Source organism: Heterocephalus glaber, unplaced genomic scaffold (genome assembly GCF_053883595.1).
Source record: "Heterocephalus glaber isolate CG9 unplaced genomic scaffold, H.glaber_assembly_v1.0 deba00001537, whole genome shotgun sequence".
Taxonomy (NCBI): domain Eukaryota; kingdom Metazoa; phylum Chordata; class Mammalia; order Rodentia; family Bathyergidae; genus Heterocephalus; species Heterocephalus glaber.
The window spans coordinates 3,418,578-3,444,524 of record NW_028258332.1 but is presented as its reverse complement, the minus strand read 5'-3'; the positions used below and the strand labels follow the sequence as shown (position 1 = coordinate 3,444,524).

Sequence of the window (25,947 nt, the reverse complement as noted above, 5' to 3'; positions counted from 1 at the left end):
TTTATTCATGCTATGAAGAAGCGCTGAGAACTTGTTTAAGTTACAGTTACAGCTTACCCTATTTGATATTAGAATTATAACATTAATTATAAATGTTTAGGAGAACGTGAACAATGTTTAAATATTTAATGCAACTCATCTTCCACATCCTCGATGTGATTTTTACATTCAAACACTGCTTAAGTACTTTTTAGGAAGATTATGATAATTAGATTTGAAGGTTGAGTTTGATGTGTTTTTCAGAAATATATCTTAAGTTTATGATCACCTTAAAAAAATAACTAAATTATTGAAGTCTATAAATAAGACTGATCATTTAAGAGATCTTAAATTCTTAAATATGAACATTATATTCATCAATGGCCAAAGTGAAGACACTTCTGTGACAATTAACTGATTATAAACGGAATGATTTATGGATCAAAAGCTTCTAAGAAGCTTATAACCTTGTAACTTTGTAACTGAGTAGCAAAGGAAGCCAAGCAGCCCCTTCTACATGGGGAAGCCCTTGCACATGTAACAGCTCCACTGCAGGAATCTGGAGCAGGAAGCACCCGGAAAAGGCACAGAAGTACTCCACACACTGCAGTGCGAGCTGAGCACCTCCAGTCCAAACCCCTGCAACGTGAATGCGCGATGCGCAAAGTTTTCAACTCAGAGCACTTTGTAGTTTGCAGCATGCCAAGTCTATGCAGTTATCTCACAATGCAAAACTCGCTCAGATTTGAGACTTCCTGGCTGCAAATATCTTGGATAAGAGACACCCCGCCCTGAGGGGAGTGCATGTGGCTGCATGAGACCAGTGCTACTCCAGGCTGCAGGGAATCAGACCCAAGGCCTCATGCATGCCAGGTCAGTGCTCCGCCCCAAGCCCACCCCGGGACGGGAAGCCTCCTGGCTGCTAAGACTCACTGGATTTGGAATAGCACTTGCACCCACGTACTCTGGCGCATCTAGCTAGGCTGCTGGTGATGACAGATTTGCTTTTTCATATTCACTCAATTCTGGGCCACCAGTAGCTCTTTCCTTTTCTGCCATAAAATAGAATAAAAGCCCAACAAATATTCACCCAAAATTCTACTCTATACATAAGCCATGAGGGATTTTTTAAAGCATGAAAATAATACATGCTTATCAAAGAAAAGGAAATAATGAAAGAAAAATCAACCTCTCATTGACTTCAGTATCTCTTCTTCAAGTTTATTACTATTAACTGGATTCTCACTAGGCAAAAATTATGAATAAAAAAGATCAGTCCAAATAGTATGAGGTGTGACTGAAAAATATGGTGAATATTTAGTTTAAAAAATTATCACAGTTAAAGACATCTTGCCATCAATCACCCTCGAAATAGCTCCCCTCACTTTGAGCACACTCCTCTCACAGTTCTTGTATTTTCTGAAGCAGTTCTGAAAGTCCTCTTTCAGGGTATCCCTGGTGGTGATGCCACGCATGGCTGCCTTGACGTCCTGAACTGATCCAAATGTGGACTTTAACCTCGCACAGAGCCACACCCAATGACTGCAGTGGATGAGGACACGCCGTCATGGTGTTGCCTTGCCTTCCCACTGGACGGCACTAGGCAGCAGACTTCACTGTAGTTTTAATACCTCATGTAAAGACACTGAGGGAAGATTTCCAGAAATGCTTCAGAAAGTGGCAAGAACAATGGGATGCGTGCATTCAAAATGAGGGGAAATATTTTGAGGGGGATTAAGGGCAATTTTCAAATTTAAACATTCACCATGTATTTTGATCACACTGCCTACTTTCACACATCAGTAATCAAAAAGACAAAATAATAAAACCTCATACGAGAACAAACTACTTAGAACAAATACCAGTTCTGTCAACCAAAAATATAGCACAGTAGATTCAGAAAAGCTTAACAGGAAGAAACAGGTATCAACTTTTTCCCCAAAGTACCTGCTGCAGAATCAAATAATCTACATCTACTCGAAGCCCTTTATCCACATATACATACGTATGGGTTTCACCAGTCATAAACCAGCAGATGAAACAAACTCTGGGAAATTAATAGAGTCCACGGATCTGTAATGCTTGCTGGGACGGCTCATAAATGCTTAAAAAATGCATAAGCTTAGGCTAAAATGATATTTTAAAGGATCTACTATGACAGCTAATATCTCCACAACAATAATGAACTAAAACAAAACTAAATACAAAGCCAAGTAAAAATATTTATGTAAGTTCTACAAATATGGTACAGTACCAGAAGAAATTGTAAGAGCTCACCTTTTCCCAGTTGAGAAAGGCTTTCAAACAGCTCAGAACCTCCCCTTTGGCACGCTGCCTGGCAACGAGCTGCATCGCTTTACTAATCACCGACTGAGAGACAAATACATCGTGCCACATGTTTGCAATAAACAAAGTCAATTTCTCAGACTCTGGAAAATCTACAAGAAAGAAAACAATGTAAGAAACCTTTATGTCTGATCGAGTGAATGAATTTAAAAACTATAAACAAACACAACTTATTTCATCAGCGCCTTGCACAGTCTCCTGCAGCTGAAGGCTGTAAATGAGTGACCCAGGTGAGGCCCTGCTCCCGGCAATGCTTCAAAGTCTTCCCTGCTTTTTCATCCCCATACTTTATTTAGCTAAATTTTGAACATAGTACTAAAATATACAGCACTGTATTGAAAAAAACCCCTCGAGCACATAAACAATGGATGAAATTTCCTCTCTAAGTTTCCGTAGCCACACAGTTCTCCGAGTTGACACATGTCATTACTGAGCATTCCCACAGGTAGAGATGACTCTCAGGACAGAAAACCTGATTTGCAGAGTTTTTAAATGTGTAGATTCTGGATTAATTTCATTGTAAATACTTTCTCCTACACTCTAGCTCACCTATTCATACACTCAAATACATTCTTCGGGTACAGAGATTGATGCATTTTGACAAACAAATCCAGGTAACCAACCTCCACTGCCACAGTCAACACTACTGTCCCAAACCTCCCTCCCTGAGCTCTGCAGTGAGTCACAGACAAGCCCAATCTGCTTACTGTCACCGGAAGTCAGCGTCTTCTGGCAAACGCTCAGAACGGACCGGTGCAGTGCGCATTCTGCTGTCCGCCTTCCCTGCTCAGCACCATTCCTGAGTCATGGAGCATGGGGGCACCAGCACCCTGGACGTGCCACCGCACAGCTGAGCAGCACTCAGCTGCTTGGCAGATCACAATTTTCTTTTCATTCACCTGCTGCTGGGGTTCGGTTTCAGCTCTGGGCTACTGTGACTCAAGATGCTGTAAACACCTGTGCCCTGGGGTCTATGTGAGGGCAGAGGAGTGGAATTTCTGCATCACTTAATGAATATATTCATTTCATTAAAAAAGGTTTTTTCGAATAAATGACTATGCAATCAATGTGAAGATTTTGATCCCACTTGTCACCAAAGCGCAGTTTTAATTTTCTCTGTTCTAATTTATCTGTCACTGCCATGTGTCTAAAAAGAATGGGTAAATCAAAGCATAAACGCAATGCCTACTTTGATCTGTTAAAATTAAAAGTTATTTTGACAAGGAAAGATCCCTGGATTCCTCAGATGATAAAGCCATAATTAATAGTTAATGGTTGCCAATAATGCATTTTTCGGGAGGGGAGACACACTCGGGACAAGATGAATCACCATCCTTTCAGAATGTACAAGCCAGTGCGAGAGAGACAGCAAATAAAAGGAGTTAGGATACAGTGAAGAGTGATACGTGCCATCGAAACAGGGCAACTCGGGCGGTGTGACAGTACAAGAGGGCGAGGAAGCCCTGATGCAGATGCAGCCGAGGGACTCGGGAGCAACCCGCGAGAACGGAGACTGCAGTGAAAATGGGCTGCTCTGGCTGGAAAGCAGAAATCCACAGGACTGGCTGAGCCCACACGCGCCCCTCTCCTGCCCACCACTGCTGCAACCAGCGTCTGTCTGCGTGACGCTACGGCGGCCTTTCAGCCCCCAGGACGTTCACAGGCACAGACCTCCCGACGTGCAGCCATGAGGGCGTGCTGAAAGAGCCCATTTCCCCGCGGTCCATTCTTACGGTTCAACTGCTTCCCTGCACGGTACCAGGGCTGGCTCTGGTGCTCACACTCGCCCCTATTCCTCCCGCCCTGGCTCTCCTGTCTGTTGCCATGGTGGGAATCTCTTCCTGTATCATAACTTGTTGGTGCGCCGTCTGTCTCTTCCACTACCACTAGACTGTACATTCTGAAAGGGTGGGAACGTGCTTATCTTCTTCCCACGAAAAGGGTAAATACCTATTTGTAGGCAACACTTAGACTTAGTATATTAAATTGCATTGGTGTATCATTTCCTGATTTAAAAACAGACGATCTGAGGCAATGAAGTCCTAGTTTGATTCCTTAGCGGAGACGGCAGTAACAGTAGCGAAACAATAATCACAAAATAACCCTCGAGTCCGTGTCCTTTTCATCCCTGACGCACCTCTTCTCATGAGCTTGCAAATGCGTGCACAGTGCTGCCCTTTCCAGTTAGAAGCACAGCAGTCTGGCTTGTTGTTTAAAACCCTCCCTGTAATTTTTGTCAACTGGATCTCATTCTAAAGCAGCAACACAGGAATAAAATGCACAGTAACAAGAAACACCCTAGTGTTTATGCTCAAGTGAAAATGTATGTGCTGATTAAGTAAATGCTACTGAAAACCAGGTAAGCTATTTATGTCCTCTAATACACGCACAAAACATAACATTATTTTCAAAGATGCACAGCAGCCCCAAAACAGAGTCCCAAGTATTAGGTAAGAGAAACAAAAGTATTATTTTCAATACAAAAATGTCCACGTCTACACATACCTTCCTTCAGCAGGCTGTAGCAAAACAGGCGAGCTCTTGCCAGGTCTCCAAGCTGCCGACAAATACCCACATACACTCTGCAGAGGGCATGCATGTAATTGTGGTCCACAGACACCCTCTGAATCTTCAGTTCTGAGAGAATGGAGCGAAGCAAGCACTCTGCTAAATGCTGGATTGGAAAAAACAAAAAAGCAAAGTATACTCATGTTTATCTTTAGCCTATCCAAAAAAGGGCATAAGTAATGTGATTATCTATTAGAAAAATGTAACCTGCGCAGTATGAGAAGGTGGACCACAGTGCTAACTGGTAACAACTTGCTTAGCGGTAAAATGCCAGCACAATCGGAGGTAAAAACTCCCCATGTCTGTCCCCTTGCTGTGGTTGGTAAGGCCACAGATGCCGGATGGCGTCTCATCACCCCCACTACTTAATAAGTAATAATTTCCTAGGTTTTGCCAAAACAATCTGTGAGTACTAAGCCTAGTCTAATCCTACTCATATTCTTATCTTCTACATTCTTGTTTACTCCATCTACCATTTAGATATTAAAATACTACGTAAAATTTTTCTTCTTCCAGAATGAGATCATTAAATAACAATTTGATACTCACTCCAAAAAAAAACCACCTTTTCAACTTGATTCTTCCCATGATTCTGGTTGCAAATCGAGTTGGACAAGAATCAAATCAAATTCAATGGTTAGGTCCAATGTTGACCTTAAGGGGAAATTTGATTTAGTTCTCATCCAGTTCAGTGTACAACCAGAATCATGGAGAGAACTGAGCTCGTGAACCGAGGTACCACTGTAATAAAAAACAAACAAAATATTTATGCCAAAGGACTCCAAGGATGAGCAGATAACCACTACAGTGTGAACCACTGAGTGCGGGAAATCATCAACGCAAGGAACTACTGGGTATTAAGAAAATTTGAAGCTAAAAGTCCTAACCAGGTGTGTGTGAACCCACACAATCACCTCCCTCCTGCTGTCACACCGATGGCATTCATTACTGGGGCACCGTGCTGTGCATGCACTGCTATACATGGACAGACTCTCATTTTCTTAAAAATTTTAACCCATTCAATGCATACAAACTATCAAAGTTTTGGTGTCCTATATTTCAAATTTTATAAGGCTGGCTAGCAACGAGCATTTGTCTTGGTGTTTGCACGGCCAATTCTCAAGCTTACAATGACACTGTTGAGGCTCATCTGTCCATTTTGCAGAGCAGAGGGCCCTGCCTTTGAGGACATGCAGTCCCTAACATACTTAGAGAAAAGCAGCCACATACCTTTTTTGTCGTGCTAAATTCATACACAACTTCTTTCTCCTGGTCCCTCATCACAGGCTTTTTGGAGATGTTTCCCACGTACACATGACTACGAATGACAGGTAACAGATCAAAAGACGCCTCAGCAATCTTCTGCAGTGCACGAGCTATGGCTTTATCGTGCGGCTCCACCACGTCCTTTGGCTTTAGCGGTACCTGGGACACGGGGCCGATGGCTGAGGTACAGCTGCCTTCCTGCTCCGCGGGGTTAGCTCCTGCCTGAGGGGGGTTTCCTGGGGGGTTCTTGGGGTCTCGTCTGGCGGCAGCCCCCGTGGTTTCTGGTTCTGGGGACTCACTGTCCAAACGCAACCTCTTCGCACTCCTCAGAGATGATGCTGACAAGGTCCTCTTCCCACCTGAATCGTGCTGAGTCCGCGAATCTCTTGGCCTGTCCTGGCTACTGTCACCTCCAGAGCTGCCCCCAGTTTTGACGAAAGCAGTGGAGGAGGAAGTGATGGCCTTGAGCCCTATCAGTGCACTCACAGGCCCTGCTAAAGTCTTCCCGTCCGCAGACGGACCTCGGGACAGCTGGAGATTCCCTTTGAGGATGCTGAGGGTCCGGGCCCTGGCAGATAGCTCTGGGTACATGGTGTCCAGGATCTTCACAGAGTTCTCCTGAGGGCCGCCCACAGGAGTGGCGTGGCCAGGTGCGCAAGGCGGCAGCCTGCCCGGCACAGGAAGCGCATGCTTTGGTGTGGCTGCACAGAACTGCAAAGGAGAGGACATGGTCCTGCCCCCAGGCATCGCAGCACAGGGAGACGGAGAGGGCCCTGGAGGGGAGGCCAGCCTGGGCTCTTCGGACCATGGAGACAACACAGGAGGCCCGGGGATTTCACAGGAGGGGGAAATCGGGTCAGCAGGAGAGGCTGGGGAGCATGGGCTGGGGATGGACGTCAGAGGAGAGAGGGGCTGCGAGGTCCGTGGCGGTGTGGCTATCAGGGGCGCGAGCAGCGGTGGCAGAGGTGGCCCCACCTCCTGCCGGATCTTGCTCAGGGTGTCAAGAGGACAGTCTGTAGGCGTGGACGTGTCGGCTTTTGCCAGAATGGGCTGTGTCTGGCCTCGGGGAGTTTTTGTGTTACCTCTGTCCCCTGAACCCGGCTGGGGAACTTCACTCTGATGAGCTTCCCCTCTGCTTGGTGCTAACGTCTTCGCTGGTTTGTTGGGCTGATCTCTGTTGGAAATCTTTGATCGAGTCTTACTCTTGCCAGATATCTCCAGTTTTGAGTTATAATATGTGTGATCAGAAGTGACATTTGGAGTCTCAAATGCCTGATCGTATATTTGAGAACTAATCCAGATACTAGGTTTGACAGGTCTGTTCCGCAAACGGCTCTTATCGAAGCTGGTGCCCTGGCCGCTGCTGGAAACATCCTCCTGGGCACCTGGAAGGTCACGGCCACACAGAGGCTCCTGCAGTGCAGGGTCTGGGGACCTCTCCACAGATGTCACTGACACAACAGCGGCCTGCAGCCCTCCCTGCCCCTGGGAAACAGCGACGTCTCCATGAGTACCACACAGTGCAACCTGGGCCGTGTCTGGAGAGATGGCGACGCCACTGACGCCCAACCAGCTCTCCCCCTGGTCGGTGACTAGACTCTGAGTCTCGGTTATCAGCATGTTCACGGCTTCTGAGGTTGCTGTGGGAACCTGACACTGAAAGCCCACCTCGGCCTCACAGGCAGGGCTGTGCCTGGTCCTGACCTCTGCAGCAAGGTCAGCACACACGGTGTTGGGCTCTGCGGGCGCTGACGGGCCCTGCCTGTGGGCAGCAGGCCTGGGGGCCTCAGGACTGTCCTCAGGTCTGCTCTCAGTGTGGTCCCCACCTCTCGCAGGGGAGCTGCCTCTCACATCTGGGGCAGCAGTTGGCAGGGGCAGTTCTGGGGGATGGGGAGTCACTTCCTGAGGGAATGGAACTTTTTCTTTCAAATCTTCCACTGTCAGGCTGTTATATAGATTTAAGAGCAACAAATTACCAGTATCATTACCATTACAGTCCTCATGATTTGTTTCAAGCTCTTGTCCAATTCTACTGAGAACCTCAGCCTGTATCTCCAAGGAGCACTGAGCAAGGGGACTGGGAGCTTTTAAGGAACAGTCATCGTCTTCGGCTTCGATCCACTCTCCGGGGGTCCCAAGTATCTCTTCTTCACAGGGCTGCTCACCACACTTCTCTCCTGATATCCCCCTTGGCTTTAACTCTTTGTCCACTTCTTTACTTAAGGCGCCCTTGCTAGAACATTCTGAAACAGAGTCCCCTGAACTACAGTCCCTTAGCTGACAACTCTCCAGAAACATGAGGACCCCGGATGCGGAAAGCCTGTCGATGTCAGGGGAAGGACTGAGGTTAAACTCTTGCAGTGCTGAGGTCAAATCGCCCACCTCTAGGGAAGCTCCTGTCTCAGGTCCCCCAGCCTCAATGTCACCCAAAGCCTTCTGCGCGCTGTCCACTGCATCCTGGGGACCCCTGCCCAGCCCCTCAGCCTCCAGCTCACTCTCGCTGCAGCTGAATGCGCTCTCGCTCCCTTCCACCTCGCTGTCCTTCTCCCCTACCTCCCGAATCCCTGCACAACAGAAGGAGGCACCCGGAAGGCCTCGCTGGGAGATGTCCCTTGTCTCAGCTTTGCTGCACAATGCTGATGAAAAGGCAGGGCCTGTGGTGACCAAGTATTCCGGGAAAGCAGCACCAGGCGTTCCAGGAGCCACCCTGGAAGGCTCATGATTCTTCTGCGATGTGCTGGGGGAATCGCTGGCAATAGCCCGGGCATCAGTGCCCAGGGTGCCAGGGTCTCTGCAGGGTGTTTCTTCCACAGGGCAGCCCCCCGACACAGCTGCCTCAGCAGGAAGTAGCTCTCTGCCCTCTGCCCTGCACGGGTCCGGACCCAAGGAGGGAGCTGACTGCCTCGGTGTCTGCACCTTCTCCTGAGTGGCAGCGTCCCTGGAATCGTCCTGGCTGCGGGTGACGGTGTCTTCAGAGAAAGATACCTTACCACCCACAGAATAATCCAAACCTGCTGGTGAGGAACCACTTGGAGGATCAAAATCTCCTGTTCTCCAAGAGGAAGATGCTTCTGGTGCAGTGCTTTTCTGAGTGGCCACTTCTTTGATGCTTCTGATTGTATCCTTCCCTTCCCTACTTCGCTCTGCTACATATGCTGTATCCTGGCTTCTGTCATCACAATTTCTGGCTGCTAAGTTCGCCTCATTCCTGTTTGGTCTCGAGTGTTCCAAGTGAGCTCTCTGAGTCTTCTGGGGTCTTGCCTGCTTTGTGATGACTGACACTTGATTAGGCAGTAATGAAGCAGCGGCCTTGAATTCCACAGGACCACTGTTTTCTCCAGAATGGTGCGGCACGGCTGCTGCCCCTCTGTTCTGCAGAGCGGGTGCCGCTGTTTCAAACTGACAGTTACTCTGTTGTTCCTGTTCTGAGGTAGCTCTCGGACTCTCTCCCCTTGTCCTTAATAAATCACTATGGTGCCATGAGGCACTTTGCATGAAACCAGAGTCACCCTTGATCAAGCCAGCCCGAGAATCTGGTGATGACGTCGCATCCGACTTCCACAGCGTGAGTTCTGTTCTTGGGTCCTGAGTTTCACAACGTCCATCTTTCGTCACTTTCCTGAATACTGACTGGGGAAAGGAGTACATCTTGGCCAAGTCTTTTATAATCTCTGTGCACCCTATCTCCCTGCTCTTCTGATCATTCAAATTCGGTGGCCCCAATTCAGGACTTGAGGCACGCAAGCTGCTCTCCAGGTGGTTTTCTTGTGCAGAATGTTCTGGTGGCTCAGATGGTAGAAGTAGTGTGTTTAAAGTTTTAGTTTGTAATTTCTGTTCTGAACAGTGCAGTTCAGGAGGGATGGCTTTAGTTGGAGTATCTGTGGCACTAATGTACTCTATCTGTGAAGATTGAGGATTACTGCAAACAGACACTGGTACCGAGGTAGAAAAGGAAGAAAAAGTAGCCGTAACATCAAGCCCTGGTGGACCTACTGCATCACCTGTGTCGCTGCCAACTTCCGCTGGCTCAGGCGATTCCCCCGAAGTGGACCCTTGCATACCTTCTGGGTCCTTTGCCATTTCTCCGGATGCTCTCTGAGAACCGCTGGATCCAGTTACACAGTCTGCCTCCAAAGCAGTTTCCTCGGTCAGTGTCCACTTGGTAAATTCCGATGTGTGCGGCCCTATCACTCTGGATGGAGAAGATTCTCCTGCAGACTCAACGTGTTCATTCAGTGGCCTCCTGTGGAGGGGAGACTCCCCTGTGGCTGAGCCCTTCTCTCCTGCCAGGCTGCTGGAAAACCTCTCACCCCACCGACCCGGGCCGGGTGTATGGCGAGTCCTCTCAGCTTGCAGGGACTCAGCCCGCTCCCTGATTCCCATGGGTCTTTCTATCTCATCTAAAACATCTCTTTGCCTATCAATCTGGAGTCCAGACGCCACCGTCCAGGGCTTCTCCTGAGCTACAGGGGGTGTGGCTGATGGCTCTCTTGATGCTGCTGTGAACGTCACAAGTCCACCAGCTGCCACTGTATTCGCTGCCAACTTGTTTAGAGCTTGGACAGCTTCTTGCGACCTGGGATTTTCCTTCCATGCACCACTTGCTTCATTTTTTCTGGATAAACCAAAATAATCTTGCGATTCAGGTACATCATCTTCAGAAACAGAGTCAGCAGAATTTCGAGGCCGAGCAGAGTCATTGTCGCTGGAATCTGTATACCTTCCAAAGTAGGCTTCCTGAAAGGAAGATGAAGTGCATCAATTAAAACCCCTGGAGAAAAGGGCATGCTTCTTAAAGAGCTGCTGCAATCCCGCCTAAGCAAAGGAGCCCAGGTTCCAGGATGACTGGGTGTTGATGCCCAGCCCTGGCATGATGCTGCGCTACCCTCTTCTTAAAGAAGCACCGCTCTCTTCTGACAACCAAGCCCCTCTGCACAGGACCAGGGCTGTCTGTCCTCTACGTCTCCAGGCTTCCCTGCTTCCAGTCTCACCTGCCGGTCTCCCAGTACCCAGGGCCTGGAGCCACAGCCCTCCGCTCCCCTCGCGCTCCCGGCATCACACTCCCCCCCGGGAGGCTCTGGGGCGTCCTCACAGCACAGCGGGGGTGCCTCGCACGGCTCTCTCCCTGCACCCTGTCCTCCACAGCCCGTCACTTCCCCAGGCTATCCCGCGGCTTCACCCCCGTAGAGGAAGGGGACCCGGGACTGCTCCTCTCCTGAATTCCCACGGCCGCTGTCACCTGGCTTTCCTCTGCACCCCAGCGCCACCTTCACTGTCCTCGCCCATCTGGCACACAGCGCCCTTCCGCCAGTCCCCAGGGGCCTCAGTGGGCCCACCCCATCCCTGCCATCCTGTACGCCCATACCACCTCCCATCAAGGAGCCATGTGGCAAGACCCACCACATCCTGAGGGCCTGTGCCCCACTAGCGCCGTGCCCGTGTCTGCAGTGTGTCTGTCCTACTGGTATCTCACGTGCTGCTCCTGTGACCTGGTAACTGTTCTCAAGCCAGGCCCACTCCGCTAACCTTCCGGCCTCACCCCAAGTCCAGACGTCAGGAATCAGGCAAGCTGAGGCTGACGCCCTGGCCTGACTATGGTCCTGCCTGTTTCCAACTCTCCCCTGTGGCCTGCTCATCTGCACCATGACTGACGTGAAGCACTCAGACTCCAATTGGGATTCATCAAGGATTTCCCATCAACTACGACCTCCCTGATGGTCCGCATAAATGTCCCCAAAGCCACATCCACCCTGTGTCTCATGCCGCTGTGCCCAGCTTCTCCTCTCAAAACTCCCTCGCCAACCTGGGCTCTGCACAGGACTGGGCTTCTGCCCCTGGAGCACAGTGCTGCAGGCTCCACGCTGCAGGCTCCAGCCCAGCCGGGCAGCCAGGGGCCCTTCCTGGTCCCTGCTCCACAAGGCAGCCCACAAATGCACCTCTGCACACCCCGTGCCTAGCCCAGTGTCTGGAATATCACACACGCGCGCACACACGCACGCACTGGAGGGAACAGTACATCTAGCTGCTCCTTAAGACGAAGGATATGCAAGTCCGCTTCGTTAATGCCGACTTCCTTAGAAACCACCAAGAACATTCTGTAAATGCACGAAACCAAGAATCCATCAAGTGAAAGTGGGGAACCTGGCCACACTGTGCCAACAGCCATGAACACTACACTGGGGATTTCCTATCTCTGGTAACTCCATGCCTGCAAGTACATGTTTCACTCCTTCTGTATCTATTACATGTCGGGCTCTAGTGATCTTCCTACAGGAAACTTGGGATCTGGTTGGGATAAAGACAAATAAAATGCAACCCTAATACAAAGGGAAAAGCTCATCCTTCTCTGATGATCCAAAGGGCACGGGTATATCTCTCTCACATCTCACGTTACCCCCGATGAAATTGGCTAGAATGAAGAGCTTTGCCCAAGACCACTAACATCCTCTGAGTATCAGACACACCAGCACAACACACCCACGTGAAATTCAGGTCTGAGAGCAAACTCACAGGGTCGAGCACAGAAGGTGAGGAGTCCAGGTATGGGGAAGACGTACGAGGAGGGGAGGGCACTGGAGACAGAAGAGGAGGGGGGAGTTTGAAGAAGTCCATTGCGGCCTGAAGATCTCTGTCTAAAAAATGACCGGGGCTGGCAAAGTCAGTCCTGTCCCAGTCATTGGGACTCTGCAGTAAGCCCTCAGGACTCCTGTCCTCGTCACAAACAACTCTGCTGGTGCAGTGCTTTGCTCCACCGAGCTGCTCTGTGTCGACACTCCTCCAGGCAGCAAAGTCAGCCTGCATCTCCACCGACAGCTTCGTGAGGCACGTCTGTACACCTGAGGCCCTGGGAGGACTGCCTTGGGCTGAAGGGAATGAGTCATCTTCCCCAGATGCTCTGGGTCTGGGGTCTTCTTTGGCAGGTTCTTCTGCGGGGAAAGGGGGGGATGGAATACTTAGAATACCAAGAAAACTTTAAAGAAGTACCCTTATACTAACAGTTCCAAATGATGAAAACAAGTGCAAGTAAGTAGAAATACTTCTTAGAAGACATTATTTCCCATGAAAAGTGAGAGCGGATGAAGGGCGGGAGATGCGCTAAGCCATCCATCAGCCGGACACACATCTGGGAGCAGGCAGGAGGCTGACACCTCCCGTTAACCAGCAGATCGGGCAGAAGCAACTCTGAGCGTACGACTGGGAGGGACACTATTTTCTCTGAAACCGATCTGAGCTCAACACCCATGGCCACTTCCGTAATGATGCTGCAAGAGAGAAGTCTGACTGTTCAGTGAGCACTCCGGATGGAGCAACACAGAAACTAAGGAACTAGCCTTTCCAGGGTCTTGGTCTTGATGAGCTTCAGCTGGCACTTATTATTAGCAAAACATGTGGGCCTCATGAAATCCCTCCAAATCACTACATTGCATTTGGAAGCTGTGAAAGTGTTTTACAGAGGATCCACAGCTCCTGGGAGAAGCAGAGCTTAGGGCTGGGGAGGAAAGATACAAGTTGAGACGGAAACATCTTCAATGCCAGAAAGCCAAGGATTCAGAACCGGGTGAAGTGAGTCTGAAGGGTGCGGGAGCCACTCTGAGGCAGCCCCGTGACCCAAACTGGAACAATTCAGCCACAACTAAGGGCAGTGATGAATGCTGGTGCAGAGAATAAAGCAATGATCCAAGTACACGGATGGATATACGCCAGTAAATGAAAGGGCAAATAGTGGAGAAGGCACAGCTTGTCCTCACAGAAGAATTCTAATTAATAAATTTTCAGGAGTGAGAGAAATACAAAATCATAACTGAGCAAATACCAAAGCAGTAACTACAGCAGCCAAGACCCATCTCCGGCTGCTAAGCTCAGTGGGTGACAGAGCAGTAACAGGCACCCCAACCACCTGCCCTCCGGTGCTCTGAACAGAGGAAACCCAGGCTCAGGCCAACATGAGCAAACGTGCCACAAGCCACAGCGATAGGCTTTCTACAAACCAGACTCCCCCAAAGTATCAAAGATGTGAGAGGTGAGGGCGAGGCGAGGATCTGTCAGGCTGGAGATGAAAAGATGACCCCGAAAAGCAACACAGGTTTCTGGACCAGATCCAGGAAGGGAAAGAGGAAGTCAGTGGGAAGCTTGTGAAATTCATGAGGTCTACCTTTATTTAACAGGACAGTACCAAATGTTCTAGTTTTGATCATCGGTAATGGAAAATATTAAAATTAGGGAAATCTGGGTAAGTGAATTCTCTGCTCTATTTCTGTAACATTCTCTCATGAAAAGTTTAAAAAAAAAAAAGGATTGTATTTGAGAGTACTGTACGATTCCAAAGATGCCATGTTCTCCATTCTACCTTGTGGAAGACAACATAAACAACAGACTTAGCACTAAAGCTTGTTTTAAATAAAAGCACCAGGGTTATTAAGTAAAGGTGGGCCTTCCTAATATCTACTATCATAAAAGTGCTTCAGATACAACTACTGACTGGCACAGAGGACAGAAAAAACCTAGGCTGTTTGTGCACAACCCCAGACACGGAACAAACAACCTGCACTGCAGACTCAGTCAGCAGCTGCAGGTACCACCTCGCTCCTATGAATGCTACTGTCCACCAAGAGAACTGAGAGAGAAATCTATTTAAAAGAACCCCATCAATGTCTCTTCGCAAGTCCGAATGCAGCCTCAGTAGGAATCAGCAACTTGCCATTCAGGGAACCCTGTCTTCCAAAGCCTGGGAGCAAATTGGGTAATTAGGTACACCGCGTGTTCCTACAGACTTAGATCCTCAGTGACTGCTGAAGTCACAGCTGCAGCAGCCGGCCTGCTTGTTTATTTACATACTGAGGTACTAGGGACTAAACCTAGGGCCTTCACACTGAGCTACATAACCCCTGCCTGCCTTTTTTTTCATTTTTCATTTTCAAGACAGGGTAATGCTGAGTTACTGGTTGCCCAGGCTGGGTTCAAACTTGCAATCCACCTGCCTCCACCTTCCAGGGTGCAGGGGTTACAGGCATGTGCCATCATATCAGTCCGTAACAGACATCTCAAGAAATTAGTAAAGTAACAAAAGGTCAACTCAGAAGCACTTCAGTCTTGTGGAAGTCACTCTCCTTCCTTCAGAAGAAGTGGCTAATATCTATTTCCAAGTCTAAAGTCCTGAATGCTCTACAAAGGCCAACGTGGTCCAATGTCTCCGTAACATCTTACAGCAAATGAAGATGTCTGACCAAAGGAACTGGTAAATTATATGAAAAATGAGTCAAACTTCTCACAGATAATCAAACTCAACAAATGATTTTTTTAAAAGTACAGCCTGCAGTCTTCCACATATACTTGCTAGATATATCTCAGTCATCTGTCCTTCTGGTTTCTTGAATGTACCGATAAAAGCTACTATTGGAATAGTAAGAACTACATGCGTTTGCTGAGATGAAAAGTCACAATGAAGGGAAGTGCTTCTGAACAATCAGAAGCACACACAGTTCATTTCTTTAGGCTCAGGAGACAGGAGAAGGTACAGGCTGCGATACCTGCAATAAACATGTCTACTTTCACGTATGAAATGCTCTTCAGTATGCGGCTCCCTCACCTGGGACGCATCTGCTGCCTTCGCCAGGCAGTCTGTGAGCTGAGTTCACACATAGCCAGAGTTCCTTCAGCAGCAGCTTCACTTTCCCTGTGAGAAAGAATGCAGCACTGGGTCACGTGACTTGGCCCAACCTGTGCAATGCCCCCACACACCCCTGTGAAATCAGGATTAATCAGGGACTTAGAGAACTAGGTAGGGAAACATCCTCCTCCACTCAACCAAGTGCACAACTCAGTTACTAGTGGAAAGGTGTCCAACGCATTGGCTAAAATTCAAGACTCAATACAGCTTTTAAAATTTTTGGTGCAGGGAAATGAGGGGAATCCCCAAAAGAACCAATCTACTTGTTAAGGGCTTTTGTCACTTTAGCTACGTAGGGAACAAATGACTTCAACCCATACATTCTCCCCAGAGTGCCGAGGTGAGGACAGAAGACACAGTTACAACACAAAGGACAGGGGCTGTGTGTGTTTTATCAGAACAGCAGAGCAGTATCCCTCAGTTCGATGAGACTATCAGAAAGTTACCAGCTGACCATGCTGTAACTAACCGGGGGGAGACAGGGTAGAGACAAAATGTGTAGGAATGAGCATAGACAGGGACAGAACACACAAATGCGCAGCCAGAGAAGCACATGCTTTCCTAAGGACAGTGAAACTGCTACGATTTCCATAATTTTCAAAGGGGTCTAGATTCCTAAAATAGTTAACTACTACTATCAAGCTGAAAGGCCAAGGGAAGCTGTAACCAAGAATGTCCTAGTGAAATTCAAGAGAATATTATAATACTAGGGTTTTAAAGCTGTTTTAATTCAGTAAGTATACAAATTCCAAAAGTACCTTCCAAAGCAAAAACATGAAAATATAAATATGTATAGCTTGTGATGAAATGTACACAAAAAATAACCCACACTAATTAAAATTCAACTAAAAGTAGCTTTCAATATTGGGCAATTTCAAGCCACCTGAAATTCCTATTATAGTTTTCTTGAACCTTAAGCATTTATTAAAATTGATATTTAATCCAGTTCAAGAGAAGATGAAAGGACCAATATTTTAAACCAAAGTATTTCCAGAAACTCAATCACAGATTTAAAACAAGGTAGTTCTCCTTAAGACAGCAAACTGTGTCACTCCAAAAATGAAGTCCACGGGAAGGGGCCAAAACGGACGCGGAGGACACGGTTGTGAACAATTCTGAACAGCCGGCCACTGGGGCCTCTCCTGAGCCAAGGTGACCTCATCATCGTGTGTGAGGAGCGTCCACTTTTGTTTCCAAAAGGTTGTGATCCGGTAGCTTAGCTACAGTGTGATTTAACCTACCCAAAAGCCTGCTTCCAAATACTGTAATCCCCTTTGCTTAAATGACCTGACCGGGATCCCTGCTTATTACGTATACCCAAAGCAGCAAACAAGGAACCTTAAAAAAAAAGAAAAGAAGTTACTTTTCCATTTTGAATGGAGCCTAACAACCAGAGCTATGTCTATTCTAACGGAGCACTCGTTACTTCTGATCTGACCCCCCCAAAAAAGCGATCCATCCCCAATAAAGCAGAAAAAAACGAGTGTGGCTTCATTACTTAGTTGTAAAGACAAAACTTCATTAAAGTGAACACATCTCTCTTTAATCTTTTAAAATGTTTCCACTATCAAAACGTAAGGCACTTAAGAGTATTTCTGGACTTTTCTACTCCATGGGTTTGTCAGTTTCTGCATAAATAACATACTTCTTTAATGCTAATACTGATAGTTACGCTATTAGGGTTTGATTTTTGCTCAGTTCCTCCTTCTTTAAAAATTTTATTACCCCAAACATTTATTTCTCTTCATCAACTTTCACCGCCTATTCGTTCTTTTCCACAGAAAAGCTTACTAGGATTTATGGCGAGACTATGACACACAGTCATGAACACATGTGGGAAGAGTCGCACTGCACGCTGAAAGTTTTCCCCTCCAGGAATGTGGCTCATTCGTGCACAGGTCTGTAAGCCACTGCGGGGATGTTTCCGCTTCTGCTTCCTTGTACACCGCACTCTGCTTTGGGGCTCCCCCTAACATCTGACAGCTCAAGCCACTGACAGCACAGCGTTCTCTTCCACCCCTCTTCTGACAGGGTAATGCAGGTACACCGGGGATGTGCAGGTATCCACCACTTCCCTTCTGGTGACTTCCTGGCCTTCTCCACAGTCCATCGTGAACCGCTCTGACTCTGCTTCTCAACCTCGACAGCGCCTACGTCTGGTCACCCGCTGCACTGGTCAGGGTCTTCAGCATCTAACAGAGGATGACCCAGGCCTTCTTTCTGATAGTAAGACTATGCTTCTAATGCTTTCCTTTTCTCAAGCTCAAACTCTCTCTCCTATTAGCTCACCAAATTACTACTTTTTTAAATCAGAAGTGCTGAACTGAGGTGAACATGGTGTTTTTGAAGCAGTGGTGATATTCCTGAGTAAATTCTTGGAAGTCATAATTCGTATTATAAACAATGAGGACTGGATCCCCTAAATTTTTATTTCGTATTTTTGTTGTTCTGTAATCAAGTAGCAAAGAGTTCTAAGAGTCTTCAGAGTATGTGTCCATGCAGCTCATATGTTACTACAAGGTAATGCTCGCCTAAGAGAAAGGGATGAAACACTCCATATTTTCTTAAGTTCTAAAACAGTGAGTTAAAAATAAAGACACTAGATTTTCACAGAAGTCTTTTTCGATTGTTCTTTTGAGGCAGGCTCTCACTATGTAGTTCAAGCTGGCTTGAACTCAGTAAGTACTACAGGCTGGTCTTGAGCTCACGGCGATCCTTCTGCTTCAGCCTCCCTAATGCTGGGCTCACAAGTGTGCACCCCCACATCCGGCTCTCACTGAAGCCTTTAGAGCTCAACCATAAACAACCTGGATTGATGATGGTGTCAGAATCATTTCTAAAACTTCTGCAGGCCTATTTCCTGTTCAAGTTTGCAGCAAATATTGAGTCAATTTCAGCATGTTTTCCTAGAAAATGGCCATTTTGCCTGCTTTTCCCATTTCTGTATGAAATTGGGAATTTAAAACTCCACTGTAGCCTTGCTGCGTTCAGTCCTGACGCTACTGCGTTTTCCTCCCTCAGTCACGCTTGCCAGGGCTGTTGGTCTCACCAGCACTGCAGAGCCAGCCACCAATGTCCCACATCACTGCTCTGCTTCCCATAGCATTCACGTATGGAAGTGGAGGTGGGACTTTTTATTACTATATTAAATTACAGACATTTGGTTGTATATTATCCAACTTCCCTAAGTTTCTGAGAAGCTATTTTAAAGGTATGTGGCTTATGGAGTCATATATAAATAAATCATCAACCTTGCAACTGAGTTTCTGATTCCATCTATTGTCCACTTTCACTGGCTATTTCTGAAAAATATATCAAAGTCTCTCACAATGAAGAAAGATCTCACTACCCTGCTAGAATCTGCAAGATTTTTGTTTGCTTGATACAGTTTCACATTCTTGGGTCCACCGTAACAGTATCTTCTCTGTGAACTGCACTTTTAATCAGCCTAGATGTTCTCTTAATCCATATGCACTTGTTTCTAAGCTTAAAGTTATTTTTTGCCTTCCATTACTGCTTTCATGTTAGCATTCCTGAGAGCAACTTTACTCATCACTGTGTTCAAAATCCCTACTTCGCGTGGTTTACAGTATGTTTCCTATCAACATGTCAGAGATGAAGGTGATGGACAACAGTCAAACAGCGCCTGGGAGGCCCTTGAGATGGGATAATATTGTTTATCTATAGTTTCTGCCCAGGGAAATTCCTTCCTGTTATCTTGATCCTGCCCTCTGAGAAGGTCTAAGAGATGAATACAGAGAGATCCGACCCCTTCAGATGCTTGTATCTTCTCTAACACCTTTTGTTTCTTTTACTACTTCTCAGGATTTAATCTCTTGGTCCGTTCAACATTTAGCTTATCCAATGAGCTTATTTATGTAATTGCAGTTTCAATATTCAACACCCCCAACCGGCTCAATCCACTGCAGCAGCCACTGGGCAGGTTCTTAGACTTTCTCTAAAAAGCGTAATTCAGTTTTTAACATTTTCGTCTCATCCATGATTTAATGCTGTTTTGTCTAGTCATCATGTGTGTGGTTTCTTTCTTGTCACTGCCTTTTGTTTCTCTTAGCTGAGTTTAAGCCTTTAAGCCAAATTCTTCTTTCGGCCTATATTTTTAGTCCTATTCCTTTGACAATAAATGCAGATTGTTTTGTAAACCTATAGAACGTTCCTGTTCTGCAGTGAGTGAGTGCAACTGTGAGAATGTAGAAGGAGGATGAAAATACCTTAGTTTCTGGAACAGGAGTGGCTGTCCCTCAAAGTGGCCATGATTACCCAATCTGACACCCACAGGCCCTCTGGATGCCTCTCATGTCATGGCTAACACTTTAGAACACCACGCTTGGGTCGTAGTCTGTGGGCAAAAGCCAGAAACAGTTCCTGAAACCTGACGGCTGCGCACTTCGCCCTTCCATCCATTACCTGGCTGGACCTGATGTCCTGCCCCTTCGCCCACTCCCTTCCCTGCTGATGTGGAAAAATTCCAGGTTTCTAGGGTGAAACCTGAGATTTTCTCCTCAACAGTTACCTTCTGCTTTCCATCTTCTTCATTAAATTTCTCTACTGATGGTGAGATTTTTATACAGGGGAGCTATTTTTTCTTTTTATAATTTGGGATGTTTTTATTGGAATTTGAAAGGAAGGAAAGACAAAGTGGCACTCAGGCAGCCTTTTCGAAAGTGAAGTCACCTCAATACTCTTTAGTGCCAAACTTGCAAATCTGTTCCAGAAGGCAAACATTAATGGTACAGTTAAGAACTAGGAATTAAACCCATCAAGGTCCACCGCTGATTTCGGTTACTTATTTACTTAGAAAAAGCGAAATGTACAACAGAAAGCAGTTCGGTCACTAGGATATCACTAGGATAAAACAAAAATACAATAATTTTACTTGAGATAGTAACAAGTTATTTGGATAAATAAGAATGTAAGGATGGAGAACAACGCAAGGAGGGGAGGGGAGAAAGGCCCTGTTTTGAACATTCAGGTCTAAGACAAATCTACTAGTCCAGAAGTCAGATGAGTCCCTTCCATAGCTGACTACAGGCAGGGAAAACGAACTGCTGTCAAGTCTGCGGCTCTCAGCAACACCTGCTGCTCACTCACTTTGCACACACTGAGTACTGCAGTGAGAACCCAGCCAAAAGCACGGGAACTGCACGTTAGGGACGGCAGTTAGTGACAGTTAGTGCCCAGGCAGCTGAGAGTTGTGAACTGTTAATGACAGGCAAGTAAAACATGAACTTGTTCTCTGAATTAAAACATAATAAATGAATAAGAAGAGAAAAAAGGGGGAAAGGCGATTTCTCAGGAGATATTATACAAATGGACACAAAAATTCAGGGTTTTAATAATTTTAACTTGGAAAAAGAGCAATGCTTTACTGAGGTGAAAACACTGTTTCTTAAGTATTTTTAGTTATTCTCACAAAAAACTTGTGGGTTAGAACAGAAATTCAAATTTATAATCTTACTTTTAAAATAGAGGGGGAAAAAATAAGTAAATGGCCAAGGGTGAAATAGAAGAGTTAAGGTGAAAACTTCCAGTTTTCCCACCTTCAAGGGTCAGCCTGCCTTCTCATTAAGATGAGGCACTTGGTGAGAAAAGGTACAGATACATATTTGCACTTCTTTTTTCCCCCATAACTACTACTATTTTACTTTTCTTTCAAACTTTGAGTCTTCCCTAAACTCTTCTGTCCAAAAGATACAGTTTTGATTTTACAGTTCTGACTAATTTTGTATTTGGCACATGGGAAACTTCACGAATTTTTCTGACAATTTGTAACCTAACAAGAAAATCTATATTTATTGAAAAGTATGGAAGTTATATCTCCACCTAATTTTCTTTGCTAAACAGTATTTTTTGAGTCCTTCATTCAGTGTATTATTTTAAGATATACTGATTGGATCCATACAATGTATGGATCTAATGACCAACCAAAATAATATATGACTTCTTCTAACATGAAACATCTTCCACTTTCTGGAATTTTAATCATCATGTGTAAGAGCAACATGCAGCCTCCCCAACAACTAAAAGTGATACACAGAACTAAAACAAAAGTTGCCGCATACTCACTTTTGTCTATGCTTCCATATGAATCACTTGAAATTTGTGTTCCAATATGTCTCAATTCTAAAAATGTATGGGAAAAACAGTTTAAAAACATTGATTTTCAAAACAGAATTTAAAACAAGCACTAACCGAATACTCACCCTTTTCACTTTTCTGTTTGGAAAACTCATCAAGCCTTTCCTGTGGAAACAGAGCAGCAGTGGTGTTTATGCTGGGCGAGGTCAGACCCTGGGCCCCACGCAGCCTCGGGGCCACAGTGACTGATGGTGGTCACCGAGGGTCCCTGTGCCTGACTCTCGCTGCAGTCACAGGACAAAACACCCTGCCCCGAAGCCAGGAGGCCAAGTGTGTGTGCAGTGTTTATCTAGTACCTGTGTCTTCTTAAATTCCTTTTCAAGTATTTTCTTTTCATTTCTCAGTTGCTTGAAGTCCTGAGTTTGCTTGACAGCAGCCTCTGCATTTCAAAGTGCAATGAAGCAACAGAGAGAAAAATAACTAACTTTACTGAGATGGTTAATGAACTACCCACAATTTAACCTATTACAAGTTTTTCTCATTTCTTAAAACTCTGGAACAAACCTCACCAACAGCTGGCTACTGCTCCTTCACTACTGTATGAGACAGGGCTAAACACAGGCATGCTTTGCTTTAGCTAGCTGTGAAACTACACAATTGCTACAGGCCTTAAGGGTCCCTTGCAAACAGGCACGACAACCCCAATCCCTCCACCCAGCCGGGTGAGAACCCAAGGCGGGTGCCAAGGCAGCTGGGCACCCCGCTTTTCCCATTCCAATGAGCACAGTAACCTTGGGACTTCAGGACTGTGATTTCACCTCAGAATTTATCAACACCTTCCTCTTTGTCTCCTAGTGGGGAGACAACTTTCTTGATGTTTACTGCAGATATTGTTATCTTTCTCAGAATTCCCTGTAACAAGTTAATTACTTCTAATTTCAAATAGCTGTATTAGAGATTGACTCTTTAGGTACTTGTATAGTTCATTCCAGTGTTTGGTTCTGAAACGCCAACTAGTCTACACGCTATTTAGAATCTGACCAGTTCTGACTCTACATGGATATGCTCATACACAACTGCTAAGAAAAGCAAAATTGCAAGACACTATAGTAGCAATCCCCTCCTGACTTATTTGACAAGTTTTAGTATTTCTTTCCTCAATAATCTTTATTATGCTGAGTCATTTATGAAGGAAATATATACTTTTACAAGAAAAAACAGGCTGCATTGTTGCACAGAAAGTCCATTCTTGTTTAGTTTCACAGCCATTTCACTCGGTCTCGGTCTCTAGAACAGCTGTTGGATGCCATCTCCACATACTAGCAAGAGAAGGCAGGGCTTAGAAAGCACACAGTAGGCTGTATGACTGCCCGCCATCAACAGCCCTGCGAAAATAAAACCAGAGGACAATGTCCCTGAAGACATTTACAAATTGAAGTCTAAATAAGTTTGGTTCAATTTAGATAAGTTAGTGACAGGAAATACAATACCTTCAGCCACTACTACTCTATATGGCCTAAGGCAACTAAATTTAAACGTACTCCACACCCTACATCAAAACACACTATCTCTGCAGTAGATACTATCCACATGATGCTCAGATGGGACAGCTGAGCCCACACGGGATAAGAGAAAAGCATGTGCAGGGATGGGGAAGGCAGAGCCCGTTTGTTTCTACTAAGAAATGGCAGAGCGGGAGGACGATGGGACACCAAAAGGTCTTGCGCCCCATTGCAGACCCTGAAAGGACTGTCTATGGGCTGGAATGAGAGGACCCGGCAGATTGCTGTGTGGCTCTTCCATACACTGGCCCCTCACGTGGACTAGAAGCCCCTAGCAAGACAGTGGGGTGTGGGGAAGTCCAGGATAAACTGGATAGTCCCCAGCGTCGGGGAGTCCATCAGAACCTCTCTGTGGCTGCGTCATGTCTCTCTAAATGCTTCCATTTCTTGACACGAAAAGTAGCGACCCTTTCTGGTAATCTCTTGTTTCACTGGGGCAAAGTGGGAAAGCTCCACAAGGTTCAATTTTTACAACTGAATCATTTCATTAACTGCTGCTATTGAGTGCAGTGCTATTTCGGGGACTGCCACACTCCACCTCCACGTCCTAGTCGGATTACTGGCGGAATGAAACAGGCAGGGCCCTGCCTCACAGACACTGTGACGTCCTCCAGGGAAGTACAATGCACCTCCACAACCACTTCACAATGTGTCCCAGTTCTACAACCTCACACAGGTACACGGGCTCGGACAGTGACCAGTGGCTCCCATGAGCCAAGTAACAATGGCGCAACCCACCTTCCAGCTTCTTCACTTTAGCTTCCAGTTTCTTCTTTCTAATAACAGAATTATATAAGTTAAACAGCAAAGCATAATGTAACATAAAAAAATACATGACGGTTCATGATGTGTAATTCCTGAGATTTGTATACCAGAAACTTTCAGTCACAACTAGTATCACATGTCAACGACTGAAATTACCAGCCATTGTTCTGATGGTCAAATAAACCTAAGCAAGAACACTGCCATTTAACGTGCTGTATTTCTGAAATGGATTTACAGAAATCTGTCTTTTCCATAGGAGAAACAAGCTTTGGACCAATGCAGGCCCTGCCACAAGCACACCTGGGTCCAGCTGTGAAGGGCAGTGACATCACCTATTAGCCTACTACAAGCCTTGGCACGTCCAGATGGACTCCGAGGGTCAGCCCAGCATTTAATCAGTAGTGTTACTGTTTGAGGGTGTGCACGTGTGGGGTGAGTGTGCACAGCACCACCTTATGCACAGCGTTTGAGAAAGGCCATTCCTTTAAAATGTATTTCTGAGTCTATGAAGGCCCATCAGTAATTCCCTGAGAAACAGCCTCCTGCCTCACACCTACATGCAACTACTGCATGTGTAATGCTCACAATTTGAGTATATTTGCTTGCTAAGTAACATGAACATGGTATCAAACCTCAAAATAACCAACAGATTATCTTTAATACCTCTTTTAATTAATAGTAACAAAGACACCCACCCATCCGGGATCTGTTAAAGTGTTAGCACAAAAAAGCAATCCACAGTTAAACGTTTCTACACAGACACACGTGTATGCATGCACACACATATACAGACATCAAAACTTATGGACATCTTTGTGAAGTCCTTTAACTTATGATAATTTTTTAATCCGTATAGTCCTCCAGAGCAGGTATAATTCCCATTTTATAGAGGTGGAAATCAAGACTGACAGACTAATTCAGGATCACACAGTTAATTACAAACAAGTCCAGAGCAAAGAAAACACTACTGACTTATGGACTATCTAGTCTCAAAGATGAATACCCTAAGTCTATGGTAATTTTAAAGCTACTTACTGTGCATCACTTTTCAGGCATTCTTCCTTTACACGAGCATATTCCTGGTGAGTATCCTGATATAACTTCAGAGAACTCTAAAAAAGAAACATAAATGCTGCCCAAATGAAATTCAATGGCCATTGGCTGTAACTTGTTTTGATCTCAGTAAGCTAAATTGTCAAACTTTAACACATGAAATTAACCAAATGAATACACATATTGTGAGGAAACCAGAATACTATTCACTGAACATTTTAATGAGTATAACCAGATTCTTAATTAGAATAATTCAAACAAAAGCTACAAAATTTAAAGTACTAATTTTAAGACAATTACAAATCTTCAAATAATTGGTTTAAATATCAAATAGCTAATTATTTTGTCTCAACCAACTAAGATTTAATATAATCTGAAGACATTTACAGATTTTAGTAAGTATTAGTTATAGGTACTACTGTGGAAAACCAAATCATTAAACTTAATATTCAATAGAGAAAATATGTGCATACAAGCATATATGCCCTGACGGCCAATGGACTGGGAAAAACATACTTATGGAGGCCATGTTAAGGGTGATATTATATGACTGCTTCTGAAACAGGCTTCATCAACCCCTTTTAACAAAAACAAAAGACCGAGGTTCTGACAGGCTGACTTATTCTTCCAATGTCAATGACTGAG

The 25,947-nt window shown here is 45.7% G+C and overlaps 1 protein-coding gene across 1 annotated transcript in view; it reads right to left on the bottom strand.

Annotated features, from left to right (window-relative positions):
• Positions 1–25,947, bottom strand: part of Ice1 (interactor of little elongation complex ELL subunit 1) — a 61,605-nt gene that overhangs the window by 17,592 nt on the left and 18,066 nt on the right. Inside the window, exons 6-15 of the mRNA XM_004845149.4 lie at positions 25,285–25,361; positions 24,223–24,260; positions 22,279–22,361; positions 22,048–22,087; positions 21,911–21,967; positions 15,746–15,832; positions 12,670–13,085; positions 6,124–10,896; positions 4,831–4,999; positions 2,257–2,417 (exon numbers count right to left, since the gene is read on the bottom strand). Coding sequence (XP_004845206.2) covers positions 2,257–2,417; positions 4,831–4,999; positions 6,124–10,896; positions 12,670–13,085; positions 15,746–15,832; positions 21,911–21,967; positions 22,048–22,087; positions 22,279–22,361; positions 24,223–24,260; positions 25,285–25,361 — 5,901 coding nt within the window. The remainder of the gene's footprint in view (positions 1–2,256; positions 2,418–4,830; positions 5,000–6,123; positions 10,897–12,669; positions 13,086–15,745; positions 15,833–21,910; positions 21,968–22,047; positions 22,088–22,278; positions 22,362–24,222; positions 24,261–25,284; positions 25,362–25,947) is intronic.